The 18,692-nt window shown below is 49.6% G+C and overlaps 1 protein-coding gene across 1 annotated transcript in view; it reads right to left on the bottom strand.

Moving 5' to 3' along the window:
- LOC115852689 (EF-hand calcium-binding domain-containing protein 6) overlaps positions 1 to 18,692 on the bottom strand; it is a 126,554-nt gene that overhangs the window by 18,937 nt on the left and 88,925 nt on the right. The window contains exon 10 of the mRNA XM_070046470.1: positions 99 to 326. Within this exon, the coding sequence (XP_069902571.1) occupies positions 99 to 326 (228 nt within the window). The remainder of the gene's footprint in view (positions 1 to 98; positions 327 to 18,692) is intronic.

Here is an 18,692-nt window from a genome sequence, read left to right as displayed (position 1 = left end):
AAATAACAACAAAAAACGTTCAAGTATTTAAAAAACTAGAGAACAGTCTTAAACTCTTTACGCATCGCTTAGGAGGCGAAACGAAATGCGTTTCTTACTTGCTCATCCGTCAGAACTTGGACGTGGCGAGTCCAAATGGACCGGAACTCGTCCCTGGAGACGGTATTGGTCCGCATGGTGTCGAAGTTCTCAAACTCCTGGGCGATCGTGTTGTAGTGGAAGGTCACAGCTTTGTGGAGCCGGGCCAGGACCTCTTGGTTTGCCATTTCCTTGGGAGATACGGGCGGCGGGCCTTTGGGCATCTTCTCAGCCCACTCAGCAGCAGCCTGGGCAAAACAGAATGGAAAATTGATCCATTTAATAAGTAAAGAATCATCTTGGCTCCGCGTGCCTCAGCCAGGGCACGTCCTGGGAGGTCCAGCTTAGTGAGGAAGATGAAGAGGCAGGAGACAGTGTGACCCAGAGGCCCGACTGCAGGGGCAGATCTGGCGGAAGGGGAAGCCTGGGCTGACCTGCCACGGAGGAGAAGCAGAGCATGTCGGCCCCCGTGGGGCAGGGCAAGGGGCCGGGCCAGGCCTGGGGAGGGCGCACCTCTTCCCCTCATCCCTTCACTCGCTCAGCCTGTCCTCTGGTTTGTGTAACAAGCACGCGGTGAGTGTCTGCTCTGAGCGGGAAGGGAATCAACAGGGATGTGGATCCAGACTGCTTTCATTTTCCGAACCTCAGTTTGATTAATTTACACTGCCAGCAGTTAGAATGTGAAAGGCGGTTTTGGATGGCTGCTACCGCATTGTGCTGCAGCACCGCTGTCGGCTAAGTGTCCCTTTGGGTCTGAAACTTTGAGACCCACAGGGATTTGATCCTGATGAGCGCAGGTTCCTGCAGTTGGAGGCTGTGGGGACAACGGAGCCGCCCGCTGGCCTGGAGCCCGTTCAGCACCCCTCGTAGGGCAAGGACAGCCGGGTGTTGGGAGGTGCTTTCAGGGCCTGGGGGCGCTGTCCAGGGTGCTGAGAATCCCCGAGGAGGGACAGGCCCTGTCTGCACCCCAGGACAGCTTTCTGCGGGGAGGAGTGAGCCACGAGGAAAGAGGAGCAGAGGAAGGATCTTTTTACTGGATGTTTAGGCTGACGTGCTGGCAAAGGGCTCGTGGCCAGGTGAGCTGCAGGGGTCTTCAGCCCACGTTCAGCATCTCAGTGTGCATCGGCTGACTATCCGTGTGGTGGACAGACCACAGGAAGAGCAGGGAAGTTCCTTAGTGACCATCGGCAGCCCTGGAAATGACAAGGGCCTCTGTCTATCCTGGGCACTAAGGAGACTGGAGCTGGAAGGGCGAAGCCGGGGTGGGGGGCGGCTGAGTCCCCAGCCTCCTGCGAGGGCAGTGAACAGGGCCAGGGCTGCAGCCCTGATGTGCCTCTACTTTGCTGCAATTAGGAAAAGGCCCCGAAGCTACACCTGTGGTCACTGCATCAGCAGGTCGGCTCCTGGAGTATGAGGACGGGATGGAGCCCCGGGGTGGGAGGGGAGGCCGGGCTCCGTGAGAACCCAGGGGCAGCGGAGGCATGCATGCTGCCCCCGTACCAGAGTGGATTCTCAGATACACTGGGTTTCTCCACATCAAAACCCTTCATGACTGTTAGCTAGGATAACAGTTCTTTCAAAGCACCAGCACTTTACCAGATGATCAATCTAATCCCCCCAGCCTGTATTAAAACCTGGTCACGATTCATGTTCAGCAATTCCATAGCAATATAGGTATTATATGCTACTAGCCTTCAGGGCAGAGCATAACGTTACTTTATGAAATTGTATCAAACACAAGATGCTGCTGGGAATATCCCCCAAAACGTGAACATACACACACTCACACCACAGCCCACCACATCCTTGACCACCCAAAGGTTAACAGAGGCTTTTAAACATGTCCATTTGGAGCCATCTGTAAAGCGAATGAACGCCTTTCTTTCTTCATTCTAGAAAAAAAGTGATGTTACAGACACAGCTTACACTTGTTCAAACAGTTGAAAATGCACCCCCTGTATCTAGGTAGGAGGGCCTTTCCCTAAACATCGCAAGGGGTGTTGGTGCTCAGAGAGTACAGGGACCTTTTCTGGATGGAGACTCAGTCTCGAAGTCCATCCTTACACTTGTCACACCTTTGGGGCCTGAGGAGGACGCACCCCAGGTGAACATAACTGGAAGAAGCACAGGTGGTCGTGTCCCGCAGGGGAAGGCGGGTCCCCGGTCTGAGGCCAGACTCTGCCTCTAACCGGCTATGCGACCCCGCAAGCCACTTAACCATGCTTCCCTCAGTTTCCTTATCTTTCCAGGAGGAATCAAGGCTCCCCCGAGACGGTGTGTGTGACTTCTCTTTGAAAGCGTTAACACACAAAACGAATCGGAAACACTACTATTTTAACAACAGATATGGAAGAATTCTAACAAAGTAGGATGGGCAACCTTAAGTTAATATGCTTTAAACTCTGGAGGAAATTGAATCATTTTCGAGCAAAATATAGATTACTAAATTTAACTTAAGTAATAGGAAAGCCTGAATAGACAGGTAACCACCAAAGAAATTTAAAAAGCTCTTAAAAGATCTACCATCTATCAGTAAAAAGGTGTCAAGCCTAGATAATTTTTACATTAGTCAAATTATTCCAGATATATATAGTATTCCAGTTCATTTTATGTTACCCTAATACAAAAGTGTGATAAAGAAAACACTTGGAAAGAAAAATATAAGCCAATCCAGTTTATGGATATAAATGCAAACACATCAAAAAAAGAAAACTTGAGGAATATTTAGTGCCATATTTTAAAAGGGCCTACCAAGATCAATTAGGGTTTATTCCAAGAATAAGAATCCGTCAAGAATTAGCAAAACTTCAATTCCTTATATTAGCAAAGGTCACATATCAACAGATGGCAAAATGGCATTTAACAAAATTCGGCAGTCGCTCCTGACTAAATGGTATAGAATAGAACAGAACATATAAACTACATGGAAATAAAATGAACATCCTAAACACGAGAATATTAACAGACACTATCTGCAAATATGTTACATGGGTGAAACACTGAAGCACTTCCATTAAAGTCAGAAACAAGACAGGCACACTCGCTGTCAGTTCTGCTAGTCACATTTTTAGAGGTTCCAGCTTTTGAAATAAGACAAGATGAAATAAACAGTATAAATGTTGAAAAACAAGGTTTATCATTATTCGGGATATGATTTTACAACTAGAAAATCTCAAGACAATGAGGAAAGTGGCTGGATTCAAGTAAAAAATACCAAAAAAAACAATACTTCTTTTTTAAACAGTAAATATAACTAGTTAGAAATTGCATTGTGAAAAAAAATCCACATTCACATTAATGACAAAGCTACTGAATACCTTGGGATAGATTACATCTGAAAGGCATAAGACCTATACAAAGAAAGCCATACACATTCTACTGAAGGTTATTAAAGCAAGACTGGAATGAAAAGGGACACATACTATGTTCCTGGATGTGAAGACTCTACTTCCAAAGGTAAAACCTTTCTCAAATTATAAATCAATAAAACTCTAGTAAAAATCTCAATGGCTTGGGATTGACATATACACACTAATATGAATAAAATGGATAACTAACGAGAACCTGCTGTATAAAAAAATAAAGAAAAATTTAAAAAAAAGAAAAAATATCTCAATGGATATTTGGGGGACTCATTAGACATAGATATTAAAGTTGGTAAAGAAAAAGAAATATGTGAGATTTGCCATGAAATTTTTGGAAACGGCTAGCAATGATGTTTTTGAGCCACCAGATATAAAAACATCATAAACTTGATATAATCAGAATAATAGAATCAGAAGAGCTAGGCCCAGAATATACAAATAAATCAGTGGACACGGCTGGCTGACTCCAAGATAACCTTGGGGGAGAGAGGCCCTCCCAAGCAAAACAGAACATCCGAGTTTCATAAAGGAAAATTCTTTCTTCTTTCTTGAGTCATCAGCGTCAAAACACAGTCCTTCTGAGGTCCCCATCTCAGCAAATGGAAATTGTCCCAGTGGCTCAGAATAGAGTCCTCTGTGACAGATCTTTCTATCACTCATACCCAAACCACCCGCAAATCCCAGGGGCTCTGCTCCCAGTGCATACCTGGAAGCTGACCGCTCTACCCTCACCCCCTGGTCCAGGCTGCCATCATCTTGCACGGATTATTGCATCAGCCTCCCTGTTTCCACCCTCAGTCTTTTAAAGTACACACACGTGTCAGCACTTGTTCTCTGGATGGAGGGGTAAGGGAGGGCAGAGCCATAATCAAAAAGCCATAGTCATTTTCCCCTGAGGACGATCTCTTTAAAGGGCAAATCAGGTCAGGCACAACTCTCAAACGGCTTCCCATGTTGCTCAGAGTAACAGGCAGGGTGTCACAATGGCTTGCCCACGACTCCCTCTGACCTCACTCTGTGAGAGCCTCCTGCTGTGCTTCCTTCACAGCAACCTCCTTCCTGCCTCAGGGCCTTTGCACTTGCTGTTCTCGCCCTTCTCTCAGGGTTTTTATCACATTCCCGAGCCGAACTCCAGATCCTCTCTCGCGTTCCCTGCTCATTTCCATCCCACGTATGACTCTCTGATCCACCTCGTATTTACCCTAATTGTCTTTCTCATCCCGACAGAAAATAAACTTCCAGGCAAGTCTAGTCTTTTGTGCACTGCTGGATTCCTGAGTGCTTAGAAGAACCTGGCACACAGCGGGACCTTGCTATTTGTTCAAAGAAAGAGTGGATAAACAGTGTCTCCACACAGCCAATCAAATGAATGATTGCTCTGGGCAGCCACCCTGGGTCTTCTGTTAGAAAACTCTGACCTGGGGGCTTCCCTGGTGGCGTGGTGGTTAAGAGTCCGCCTGCCGATGCAGGGGACACGGGTTCGATGCAGGGGATGGGTTCGTGCCCCAGTCCGGGAGGATCCTACATGCCGCGGAGCGGCTGGGCCCGTGAGCCATGGCCGCTGAGCCTGCGCATCCGGAGCCTGTGCTCCGCAACGGGAAAGGCCACAACAGTGAGAGGCTCGCGTACCGCAAAAAAACAAAAAACAAAAAACAAAAAACTCTGACCTGGTCATGCTGCAAAAAAAAAGGAAAAGAAAATAAGATTCCACTTTTTTCTTCTAAGAAATGCAAATTTCTTGATTGACAATATCAGTGCTGGAAAAGGGGGAATAAGGTATCTGGAGACATAAAAGTGCCTATCCTTTGACTTGGTACCTACCCTTTGAAGACTTTCCTTGAGGAAATAAACATGGAATTATCATTACAGTATTATTTACGGAATTCACAAAATTAAAAAAAAATTAGCAACACTTTAGATGTCTAAAGTAGGAGAATGGTTAAATAAAACACGACATTTCTAGAAGATGGATGACAGTGCAGTTATTTAGAATGTTTCAAGAAATAGTTTAACAATATGGTAAAATGTTTGCAGTGCACTAAGTGGAAAGGGGCCACAAAAGGGTCCAAATGATCACACGAGCACACACACATGCACACACGTGTATATATACACACCCCAGTACTAACGCTTGTTCTCTGGATGAGGAATAAGCGAGGGCAGAGCCAGGCAGAGGACTGGGTGGGGCTCCCAAGCCGGGAGTCTTGCCTGCCCCACGGGTCGCGGTCCTGAGGCTGCGGGGCCGGGATAGCCCGCTTGCGAGCGACGTGGAGGAACGGCTGGTCGGGGAGCCCTGCTCGGTGTGACTGCCCTGGATGTGAATCTGCCCACTCTCCACCTGTGCAGGGATCAGAGTGACGCCCGGGTCACACTGAATCCCAGAGCCCTGGGGGGAGGGCGAGCATCTCTGCGGGGCGTGTGACACACGCACACGCGATGCACTTACAGAGGATGAACACTCAACGCATGCCCGAGATGACTGTATTGAGCCGTCCACAGACACCCCTGGAATGTCTGCTGTGTGCCAGGCTCCTCGTTAGATGCTGGGGAGACAGAGGTAACAAGTAATCCTTAAGTAGTCTTGCCTGGGTGGGGTCTGGGGGGGAAGAGAGATGAGGGCCAGTCTCACAGGTGAGCAGAGGTTATAACGGGTCGTGTGCTCTTGACACAACTGATGGAAACAGCCTCCAGAGGAGGAAACCACTGAGCCAGGAGGTGAAGGAGGTACAGGTGCAAATCCTTGAAAACTGGCACCCGGGGTGCTATTATCCTTACTCGACAAGCTGGCGGGAAGTTCAGGAGAGCAGCGCCGGCTTCCTGCACCACCAGCGTTTTCCTCAACATCCCCAAAGCCACAGCCAGAGGCCAGGCTGTGGACACCGAGAGGGAGGGGACTATGTTTGTCACAAAGGTGGTTTCGCTGCCAGTTAGAGATATTCTTTTGCCGCTTGCAAAGATAATTACTGCATGTTCACTGTAGAAAACTACAAACAGGGCACAAATTGAAAACAAAGATCACTCATTACCCCGCCCCCAGCAGCACCACGGCCATCGCCTTTGTGCACAAGGGACCAGCCCTTGACCAGAAGGTCCCCAGGCCCCAGGGGACGCAGCCGCGCTGCTCCCCACCCCGTGCCACCCGGAGAAGCCTCTGGCCTCTGGAGGGTAGGGCCTCCTGGCTCTCCCATCAAGGGCAGTTGGGCTCGAGGCTGTTAGGCGCCCACATTCTGGTTCCCATCCTGCTCTCTGCAGAGCCGCTCAGCCACCACCGCCAGCCTAGCTCTGAGTGACTGGAGACGCCAGGGAAGAACAGATGGCTCCTGGTCTGGCGCTTTTGTGTCCCCAGCACTTCTCACGTGATCGTTATATCTGAATGGGGAAAAATAGTGCTTTTTCTATAACTAGAAGAAATGTTTCTCCTAATCAGAAAAGACACCACTATCTTCAGATGCAAATGTCACTTTCCAAAACTAACTACGCTTTACATAAAAGGTCCCCTCAGGATAGGAATCACAGCTGCAAGATGGAGAGGCGCCCACTTCCGTCCCCACTATTCTTTGGAGCAGGAGACGCTGGGCCTGCGTCCTCAGCGCTCCTCCCCGCAGCCCCCCATCTGACAACTGCGCACACCGGTGACTTTTCAAATGAAAAAAGAAAAAAACAAAGCAGACTCTTATGCACTACGGGTCTGACCCAGTTAGAGAATGATTTACATGTTTTGAAGGTATCTTCTCGCATTTATTCAAGGGTATTCATGGAACCTTGTTTTACTAAACAATTGTCCCTCTTGATGTCGCAGAGAAGTACGGGTCGCCTGTCCCAAAAGGAAGATTCCTGGTCCCCTTTGTGACGACACGACAGTGTTGGTGAAATACATAAAAGAAATAACATCCCAACACATGGAGCACACAGTCATCAAAGAGCTGACTAATAACACCTCAATTTTATGGAGTTTTTCTCAGGCTCAAACGTAGCCACGTATGTCATTTAGTAAAAAGCAAGCTTTACAGTGTAATCCAGGGGTTCTGAATCCTGCCATTGCTTGGACTCACCCAAGAGGCCGCCCCAACCAGTGGGGGGTCAGAGGGAAGAAGCCCGCGTGGGAGGGGCCCGGGGGGAGGTCTGTGCAGAACTCACCCTGAGCCCACCCCTTCTGCCCCAGCTCAGGGCTCCTCGCGCCCCACAGCCCAGTGTCTCTGAGGCCGCCTTCCGCCCAGACTGGGCTGTCTCCCAGCGCGCACAGTGCCGGCTGATGAACTGGGGGAGCCCTGCAGGCACAGAGCTGGGACCCCCAGCCTGTGTCCCGTCCTCCTGGCGGCTCACCACCATTCTGTGCCTGACACCAAACGTGAAGAAGGGGCAGGCCCACCCGGCCTCAAGAGCACAGCCAGGGAGCAGCAACCCAAGTTCCGCCTGACTGGGACCCAGCAGAAGTCGACCAGGGGCCAGACTGGTCAAGTGGAGGGGCCGGGCCTGGAGGGCGAGGACAGCTCGCCATCAGCTGAGGGCTTTGGGGCTGCTCAGGGCTGAATGGAGCTCAGTTCTGCTCTTTCTTGTGACCTCAGGCAAGACGCACTCCCCTCTGCCTCACTTTCCTCACGAGAATAAAACCCGAACCGTCTCAAAGGTCAGGCCTGGGATCTCAAAAAGAAAACCCTCGCAGTGCTTCGCCCAATGCCCGGCAAACATGGGCGGCCGTTCTTGCTGTTCCTGCCGGTTGTTTTAATAGACATCTTTGCCTGAGTCACGAGCTCGGGCAGAGCTGGGCTGAGTCCTGGTTCCTGGCCCACGCCGGCTCTATGGTGGGTCATCAGAGGGCAGAGGCATGTGGCGCCCGTTGTTGCCTGCAGGTCAAGCCAGCCTGCTGGGGAGGGAAGCCAGGTCTGAGACGTGGTCACGCACCTCGAGGAGGGCCCTCCGCAGGCCCCGGGCTCCTGACCGGCTGCTTCGGGCCCTGCAGGAGGAGCCGGGCTTAGATTCAGGACAGCTAGGCTAGAGCCCTGCCATCTTCTGGCTGGATCTCACGCAGTCCCCTCACTTCCCTGGGCCAAGGTTCTCAGTCTGTAAGGTCGCGACAGCTACACCAGTCAGAGGGAGCTGCCCGCAAGAATCATCCCAGGAGACAGGGGACAAACAGGGAGCATCCTGTCCTCTCAGGAAGGCACTGCACCGACCTGTCCCCCATAAAGACGAATTAACCCATCTCTGCTGCAGGGAACTCATATTTGAAAGGGGTTGGGGGATCCCCAAGTAAGAAACTTGTGACCGCAACCCAAAGCTGAGAGAGTGAGCCCAGGGCAAGAACAAGCCAGAGAGGGCAGGGCGCCCCAGGGGTTCGCTGACCCTGGAATTCTGTTAGCTCATATTCAGTTTTATTGTACTCTTGTTTCAACAGCTCTGTTATGGGAATGATTCCATAACAGAGCCTTCTAGTGTCCTGTCAATAAGTTACGTCCAGCCACGTTCTTGGCTGGCTTATAAAATCAATCTTCCATGAAATCGTATCCTAAGCAACTTCTCTAGGTAACCTGGAGGAGAGAACGTGGTAGGGAAGGGGTGGAGGGGTGGGCTGAGCTGTCAGATGATCTGGTAGGGCTGGAGACAGAGACACGCCATGTATCTGTTTGCTGGTGGCATGCTGCATTCAAGGCCCATTTCCTCAACTCCCCTGTCTCCACATCCTTTGCCATGGGACTCCGGGGTTCCTCCCACTGAAGAGCTGAGAATATTTCCCTATCCTGTGGCTTTGGATTCAGCCATATGACTGCTTTGGCCAAGGGAACGTTAGCAGGTACAACGTGACCAAAGAATTAAAAAGTGCTTGTGTGATCTGCAAGCCTTCCTGTGTCTGTCGTGCTGCCTTGAGAGGAGCCCACGTGACTTAGCTCTGGTCCAAGGAGCAGAGATATCCCAGTCAGGCCACCAGAGCCGAGCCAGCCCAGATCAGCCAGCCCACAAGCAAAAGCCGAACGAATGCTCACAGTCCTGGAGGTTCCGTGGCTGTTTGTTACACGGCGATAGCTGACCACTTCAGTTCTGAATTTCTAGTTAGTGACAAATAAAAGGTACTGAGCTCAGAGTACAGAGACGAGAAGGTGGCTTTTTGGCTGTCAGTGTTCCTTGACGATGGGCACTTTGCAAAGGGACTTTGTGATACCCCTCCTGTGGGTGTCCAAGGTGGCAGTCACCTGGCTGGGACAACATGGTTTAGCAAGGTCCATTCCAGCTGTCAGATTAGAAACATGTTAGTATATCAGTCTAACTATTACGAAGGTTATAATTAGCTAATCAGACTGCATGATTCTTCTACTAAGTTTTGTTCTGAATACTTAGGGATTCAATTATACAGTTTTTCCCATGATTCCTTACAGGAGGAAAAAAAAACAATCCCAAAACTTCATACAGAATAAGAATACAGCAGGTAGCAAAAACTCCTAATTAGAAATACTCAGTAATGAATTCCTCTACTTCCTTTTAAAGAACAGTATAATTACTTCTAAGAATTGAAAAATTGCTTCATTTGATCAAATATTTTGATTAGCAAAGAAATTAATTGCACTGTATCTTCATTTGTATTTACAGTGAATTAATGAATGCTAAAAATAACAACAGCAGCAAAACTGCCTGTCAAAAAAAAAGATAAAACATTAAAAAAAAATCCAGTTGAGAATAAAGTGAAAGCTCTGTGTGCAGACGTGCTGCTACAGATGCCTCCCGCCGGATCAAGGAACCAACTTTTGCGACTCCCAGAGCCCAGCATGCACGAGGCCAAGGGTAGACGCTCGTCTGTCGGGAGGTCTGGAGGTCTTAGTGATCGATGAATTGGCCTCAGCGATCCAGTATGCTGTTTGCAGATTCAAAAGGGTGACACCAGAACTGCAGGCACAACTCTAGTTTCCCGGTGGCGTGACCGCTGCCCACACTGGGATCTCTGACCACGGAGGGATTCTTTCTAGGCAATGCATGAAGGCAGATCTGGAGATTCCAGGTTCCTTTTCCTTTGGAAAGGCTACAATCAAGTCAAGCTTCAAGTCAACTGAACCAAGGCTAACTGACACCCAGTCCTGGTGGCCGTCCTTCCCTGTGTCTCCTTCACCCAGGCACTGGGCTGGGGCATTGCAGAAGTTTCTCTAATCCTCCCATTGCCCTTTGAGGCAGCCATGGTTCTCCCTATTTCTAGACAAAGTAAGTGGGTCAGGACTCGGCCCAGTCCCCAGGCTATTCCCCTGTGAGCTGATGACTTCAGAGCTGTGCTCTCCCATCCTTCCATGATCCCAGCCCCACCACACGCACAAGTACAGAGCCCACCCAAGAGAGGAATATGCGAATTCATCAGCACTGACTGAGGGCCTACCGCGTGCCAGGCTCCATGCCAGGCATGGGCAATAGAGCAGTGAACGGCAGAGACAAACCCCTGCCTTGGAGAAGCTGATGCTTTGAGATGCCCATGGAGGCAAGCATGGGGGAGACCCACCCTAACAGCCCTGCCCCTTGGGCTCCCTCGCAGATCCTCTGCCCCCGGCCTCTCAGCCCACCTGACCCATGCCCTAGCCATGCCCAAAGTACACGCTTCCCATCTTGGGTCTCTGCACATGCTGTCCTTATGCCCGGGAAGCCTGGTCTCCCGGTGTCCAGACACGGTGTAAGCTCATCAGAGAGCTGATTATGCCGTCTCTGCCCCTGACCATGCAGACTCAGGTCCTCCCCCTTCGGCTCTCCGAGCTGACTCCCACCATACAGCTCGACCTTCACAATGGATCCATCCGACACCTCTGCACACACCCCGTGCACAAATCCTTTGGTAGCACGAAACTGCCACAAAATGCTGAGAAGTAGAGGAAACATTTAAGCCATGCCTTCAACCCTTTAATGTTCAAGAAACTCATGGCTGAATTCATGTATGAAACTATGAGACGAATTCTTCCACGCAAGTAAATTACACACCGTATAATCACATCATTACTAAATATTATACAATAACCACGCACTCACTGAAGTAGGATAGAATAAAAACTAATAATGCAAACATTTGGTGTTTGCTATGTTCGGTACCATGCAAAGCTCTTTCTGCATTAACTCGCTTCATCCAAACACCAATCCTGTGGGGGGGACACTCGAGACAGCTCCCACTGACAGTAGGAAGCTGAGAGCAGGGGCCTGGCTCTGGTCTGAACTCTAATCCCAGCTCTGGCACTTCTAGCTGTGTGATCGGGAACGGATGCTGTGACCTCTCTGTTCCTCGGTCTCCCGATCCTTAAAAGGGATCTTAGGAGGGTTAGCTGAGTTAATTTAGGTAAAGTGCCTAGAACAGGGCCTGGCTCACAGCACGTGCCCAATGCGTACTAGCCACCGTTTGGATGTTGGTGACTGACTGTGGGTGACAAGAAGATGACGGTAACTGGCTGGGCAACATCACTAGGTAGGCCAGGGTCTGGCACACGCTGTCACACATGTGCTGAATGTGGGAAGGTAAGATTCTCCCAGTCAAACGGGGCAGCTAAAGCCAGAACGTGAGAGCTCACCTCCAAGCGAGACATGTAGGTATGTGGTAACAATCAAGAAACTGGTGCTGTCTGCAGCCTGGATTTGCTCTGCGAGGCTTGTTCGGAACAATGACTTCTTGGATTGACTCCTGGCTTCCTGATATGGTCATGACCTCGTAGAATCAACGGTACAGCTCAACTCTGATGTTTAATTGACCCAAACACTGGCAATTGAATTAGACTGCAAATCAGACTGCCATGGCCCTGGAGGGGGTCTGCGGGGATGGGCTGTGTCACAGTCCGCTTATTTTGAACATGTAGAGAGCCTGTATGTGAATACCCTATACATGAATACCCTCATGTATTCCCACTGAGGGTAGGAATCAAGAGAGATTGCCAGCCCAGATTCGAGGCGAGTGCTGGCGAAAGCATCTGGAGAATGCGAGAGTGAGTGACAAATACAAGGTGGGACATCGGAGGAGCTGTACAGCATTCCCCAGAGACGGGCTGAGGCCCGGCCCTGCTGGCGCTGTACAGGGGTCAGGTGGAAGCAAGCCTGGCACGGCCCCCTTTGCTTTTCTGCAAGAGGCGTGGAAACCAGGTGGCCAAGCCCTGTCCTAATTCTGGCAGGGGCCCATCTGGCAGCTGCTAGAGAGGTAGGTGCCCAGTCCCTCGACTGTCCACACCCCTGGAGGCTGGGGAAGACGGGGGGACCTTCTACTCCTTCTGACTGGAGGCTCCAGATCCAGATGGGGCCCAGGATGCATGGGTGCTTCGACGCGCTCAGATTTGGGAGAAGCGTGTTAACCTCACGAGAACGGCGACGCGTCATGCTGGCTGTGGTCAGGTACCTTGAGCAGGTTGGCCCCTAACTGCTCCTCCGGTGTGATGATGTCATTTTCATACAAGGCGGTGGTTGACAATATTCCTTTTCCTTTAGCTCAGGCACGGCGGGCCCAGCAGCCCCTCACCCTGCACTGTCACCAAGGCCACCGCAAGTGTCCAAGCGGCCTGTGTCATCCCTCCCACCCTGCCATCTACTCAACCGTCTCCAGGACAGCAGGTAGTAATTATCCCATTGGCAAGTGGAAAGTGAGTGAAATTTAGGGGAAACATTCAAAAATCACCGAAACTGTATCAAGAGGACTTAGCCTTTCTCGCCATCAGAGGCAAGAGTAAATAACGGGGATGACATTTCTCAATAATTTCCTTAATTTATTTCCAGTAAACTTCGAGGCTTTTCCTGAAAAGGAAACGTCCCCATTCTTTATAATGTTCATTAAAAATACATGGACACCATTATGTTTACAATAAAAAGAAAGATAAATCAAAGCAGCACTGTTGGCAACTAATATAAATGTGATGTTCATAAAAGATTACAAACATTTTGATGTGCTTTACGGTCCCTTGTTCAATTGAAAACTACAATCTTAAATTCTCTCTCGGAAAAAAATCATCTTCAAGTTACTCAACATCTCACTGGATGACTTTAAAGACAATATATTATAAACACAAGGTAAGGACAGATCTCATTGGCTCTGTGTTAGCTAGAATGGGACAAAATAATTACTCTGCATTGAATAAGGATGCGTTTTGTTAAAAAAAATTCCATTATTTCCATGATAATAAAGTAGAAAGATTTTATATGGGTTTCTACCATGTCTTTTAAAAATTCTATTTCTGCTCTGAGCATTATTTTATATTCACGGAAGACACTGAAATTGCACTTTAAGACTTAAAAGAAATGTTAAACAGCAATGATTTCTAAAAACAAGTAGTGATACTCTATACAGTTTGCACGTAGCATTTTGAATGTAAAATGTTTTTCCCAGAAGTGAAAAAGAGGTATTTGCTGAGGGCAGACATTCAGATAATGTTTTCACCTCGTTTGTGAGAATCTTATGAAAAAGGTGTTACTGCTGACGTCCAGAGCTTGTCTTGTTTTTTCTTTTTTACTCTTCAACCAAGGCTCTGGTAGCATTTCAGTTTTAATACCGCGTTCATCTTCTTTTGTGCCACCTGAGCTAGTGTTTCTTGTCCTGACTCGGGTGTGATGCTCCCGGTGGCACCAGGCATGCCCTTTGCTCCTGTCTGCAGAGCCTGACGGAGTCTCGTCGTCCACAGCTCCCCGGGCTCCAGGCCGAGCTCGGTGTCCCAAGAGTGACGTGCGGCCCACGCGCTGAGCCGACGGTGCGCGGTTGATCTGCGCCAGCCCGTGACCCCCACTTTGAGAAACGCTTCAGTGGGGCAGCGGAAAGAGCCAGCAGCCAAAAAGCCAGGGCCGAGCCACACGCCAGGGCCGATCCGCACGCCAGGATCTGAAAGTAACGCGGCACCTATTCTGAAAGCAGCCGAGATGCTTTTCCCCTGCTGTGCGTGATGGACACGCGAGACACAGAGCAATACGAGTTTTGGGGGGCAGACTTAGCGGTGCACCCCGACTGAGAACCGGATCATGAGCAGGGCTAAAATCGTCATCTTTGTGCGCTCCATCTCCTCAAGCCTTACGGGACTCCTAAGCTACCTTTCCAGCTGTCCCTGTTCCAAGAACGGATTCGGTTTGGCTGGCGATTATTCACAGCAAACTTCCTTTGCGAGAAGAGGTCCCGACTGCCTTAATTACATTTTGGTAATCTCCTTTTAATTACTTGCCGCCATGCATCCCCTAGAGGAAGGGATGGCTGATGTATTTAATGAGCTCGAGGAGGATGCATTAACTCTTCCTATTGTTTGTGACTTCTTTTCCTTCTATTAAGAACATCAGCTCAGGACTAAACTTCCGGAACCATCACTATGTACACGGTCACGGCTCTCACACAGCCACTTTGCCATCTCAGCCTCCCTTGAGGAAGCTGACCCAGGTCCCTGCTCAGAAGTCTTAAGGAGTCTCCTGCCGCTCAGAGAAAGGGACCTGAACTCCGGAGCGAGGGACGCAGGGCCCCGGTGGTCGGCCCCTGCTGCCCTCCTCCCTCTTCAAAAAAACGGGGCAGAAGAAACCCCCAATGCACCCTGAACAGTATGGTCGCCCCACACTGAGTCTTCACACCCCACATCCTTTCAAGCTGGAAGTCCCAACCTCAACTTGTCCTTCCGGTAAAGGCACCTCTGCTCAAGCACTGGCTTCTCAGCAGGACTTCCCACCCCCAGGCCGGTGTGGGGCTGATGCCACTTAGTCCCAAGCACCCACTGCACACGGACAGCGAAAGCGGGGGGTGAGGGCAAACAGTGGGCCAGTCTGTGCCACCTCTGAGTCCCCGCTGCCCCGCCAGCCTCCATGTCCCCTCCTGTCTCGAAACACATCTCCCACCGTCATTCACGTTGCAATTAATCCTAGAACCTCCTTGCAAGGACGTTCAGCAAAGTGCTTCCAGAGGCAAAGGGGGCTTTGCGAAGAAATCAGGTAGGACGAATGTCAGGGGAAGCGCGTGGCAACGTTTGAAGCTTTGGAGACGTTCGCCCCTGGTTCCGGGAACTCAAGGGTCGGCAGAGATGCTCAGAGTGACCGTGAGTGAGGACGAGACGCGTCCTCTGCCTGCAGGCTGCGTGACCTCTGGACACAGCCTGTCAAGATTCAGCGTGGCCAGTGGAGTCCTCCAGTGGGAGCCGCTGGAAGGGTTTGGGCACGTACTTATAGGTGCTCGGCAAGGACACTCTACAGTAATTAGAACTCGGAACACTGGAAGTCGCTTCAAGACCAACGACGGGGCATCGGCGAAGCCAATGAAGCTGATTGCTGACCCAGGACACCTGTCTTCCTGCTCCCTTCCCCATTCAAAGGCCCAAAGCCTGGGCCACTCCTGACTCATTCTCTTACCTTCCCCTTTCCAAATGTATCCAGAAGCAGCCACGCCAGCAGCATCCCTCCCCAGGGTGCTCCCGCCTCCCTACTGGCTCTGGGCGCCCCCGGGCGCCCTCCCCGAGCCTTCCCCACCTGGTGTCCACCGTGACTTCTCTAAAATGTTAGTTGGTCATGGTCACGACGCTCCTCTCCCCACACCTTCCCTGGGTCTCCATGTTATTCAGAGTCGAAGTGAGCTACAGGGCCGCCCCCCTCATCTGTCCCTCCCGCCCACCCAGGCAGCCACACCTCAAGCCCCGAGGGCTCCCTCCTGCTGGGTCTCTGCAGGGTTGTGCTCCGACAGCCCCTCCCTAGAGGTCACTGAGTCCCTCCCTGCCCTCCGCTGGGTCTCGGCTCAGACGTCCGCTTCTCACCGGGCTACCCTTCTGTCCGGGTTTATTTTATCCCACAGCACATACTGGCTTCTGACATCTGGTACATATTCTCATTTCTCGTCCGTCTCCCTCGCTAGAACGCAGGCCCCTGGCTGACCTCAGGACCCGCTCAGTGCTGGGTACACAGCGGGCGCACAGGAAATGCTGGCTGATGGACAGAGTGACTGGGATGGTACACATCCACCCCACTTTGTCTCTAAAGCAAAGTGATTTGCGTTAGAGACAAATCACTGACGTGGAAATGCCCGCGATATCACAGGAAGTGAAAAGGCAGCTCCAGAGGGACATGCAGGGGTCCCAGAGGAGGAGCTGGGCAGCTGGGGTGGGAAAGCCGAGCCCTCTCTCCTATTTGGGGGTGGTTAGGGAATGGAGGGGAGGGGAGGTGCTGAGAGACAGGAAGGTGCAGCTGGAGAAACAACAGGGGCTTACAGTGGCTGCCTTTGGGAAGCAGGACTGCGGTGAACAGTTGATCAAGTGATCTCTGCTTTTAAATCTTTTGCAACAATTCAATTTTATTTCTATATGGGCATATATTACTTTGATACAAATAATAAACGTTTGTTTAAAAAAGAGTCTTGGGACTTCCCTGGTGGTGCAGTGGTTAAGAATCCGCCTGCCAGTGCAGGGGACATGGGGTCGATTCCTGGTCGGGGAAGATCCCACAGGCCACGCAGCAATTAAACCCGTGCGCCACAACTACTGAGCCTGCGCGCCTAGAGCCCGTGCTCCGCGACGAAGAGTAGCCCCCGCTCGCTGCAACTAGAGAAAGCCCGCGCACAGCAACGAAGACCCAACGCAGCCAAAACATAAATAAATTAATTAAAATTAATAAAAAATAATAAAATAAAATTTTAAAGTTCAAAGAAAAATAAATTTAAAAATATTAAAGAGTCTTTTAAGAGTTGTGAGAATCCCCAACCACCCCCTAATTCAGCAGCATATACTCTCTGTCCTTGACCTCACCCCCAAAGGATATCTGTATAAAAAAGAGGATTAGAGATAAATATACCAACATGTTAACACTGTTCGTCCCTAGGGCTGACTTTAATTCTCTCCTTCAAAATGACTGGTATATTCCTAATCATGTAAAATGGACACAAATTACTTCTACAAATATTAGCTTAAACCATATGAAATTGTCAATATTCAATCATTTAGGACTCTAAAAATGGTGATTTCATATGATTCAACCTAATAGAAAAAATTATTTTTTAAAAATGGGGCTGCTTTCAAGATCAATAAAAGTATTCCTATCCTTTGAGCCCAGTTATTTTATTTCTTGGATTCTTTCTTTAGGAAGAAGGTCCAAAATGTGTACATAGACTTGCATACAAAGTGTTCATGGCCCAGCAAATTACAGTGGCGGAAGCTGGAAAAAAAACAAAACGCTTAAAAATAAGGAGTTGATGGAATGTTATGCAGACATTTTAACTCATGTTTGGAAGAACTTTAAGTGACTTGGTGGAATTTAATGTTAAAGGAAAAACAGCAAGATACATGATTATATCTAAAATGTTATCTCCACTATGTAAAAACATGCATTACATCTGTACACTCACGTTCATGGCGGCATTATTCACAGTACCGTAGCTAAAACGTGGAAGCAACCCAAGTGTTCACTGGATAGGATAGAAATAGATGTATCCATAGATCAATGGATACACAAAACATGGTCTATCCATACAGTGGAGTATTATGAGACTTAAAAAGGAAGGAAGTTCTGACCGTGCTACAAGAGGATAAACCCTGAAGACGTTACGCTCAGTAAAATAAGCCAGACGCAAAAGGACAAGTACCGCAGGTTTCACTCGTCTGAGGCACCTGGAGTCGTCAAATTCCTAGAGAAAGTAGAACGGGGGGGTGCCAGGGGCTGGGGGAGGGGGGTTGGGGAGTTAGTGCTTAATGGGGACAGGGTTTCAGTTTTGCAAGACGAAGAGAGTTCTGCAGGTGGAGGGTGGTGATGATTACACAGCAACGTGAATGGACTTCATGCCACTGAGCTGTGCATTAACTTAAAAAGGGTTAAGATGGCAAACTTTATGGTTTGGGGGTAAATGCATTAAAAATAGACGAAGAAGCTCTCCGAGGCAGCGTGGCCCTTGGGAAGAAGACAGCTCTGAAGCTGAACTGCCTGGCGTCCACTCCAGCTGCGGAGGCGGGTACCTGACTTTGGGACCCACGTGTTCCACCTGTATCCCCTCCCTCATCCGGGCAGCAAACCAGGTGAGCAAATGCCAGGGGGAGGGCCCAGAGCTCAGCAGGTCTCACTAAACCGTATGGAGGTTGTTCCTGTCATCACACCATCATCACAGGGTTAAACGACTATCTTCTTTTTTCTACACTTTCCTGTATTTTCCAAATTTTTCACAATATGTATTTCTTTTAAAATCAGAAAAAAAGTATAATTCACATAAAAATAGTGACAGTCACCACAGACAAAGAGAAAAGACAAGTCACAGACCAGGAGAAGACACTTGCAACGCCCATACCAACACAGGAGTGGAATCCTTTCAGGCAGTTCTCAGACAAGGGA

This window comes from Globicephala melas, chromosome 10, assembly GCF_963455315.2.
Source record: "Globicephala melas chromosome 10, mGloMel1.2, whole genome shotgun sequence".
Taxonomy (NCBI): Eukaryota; Metazoa; Chordata; class Mammalia; order Artiodactyla; family Delphinidae; genus Globicephala; species Globicephala melas.
This window is presented reverse-complemented; position numbering and strand designations above follow the sequence as displayed.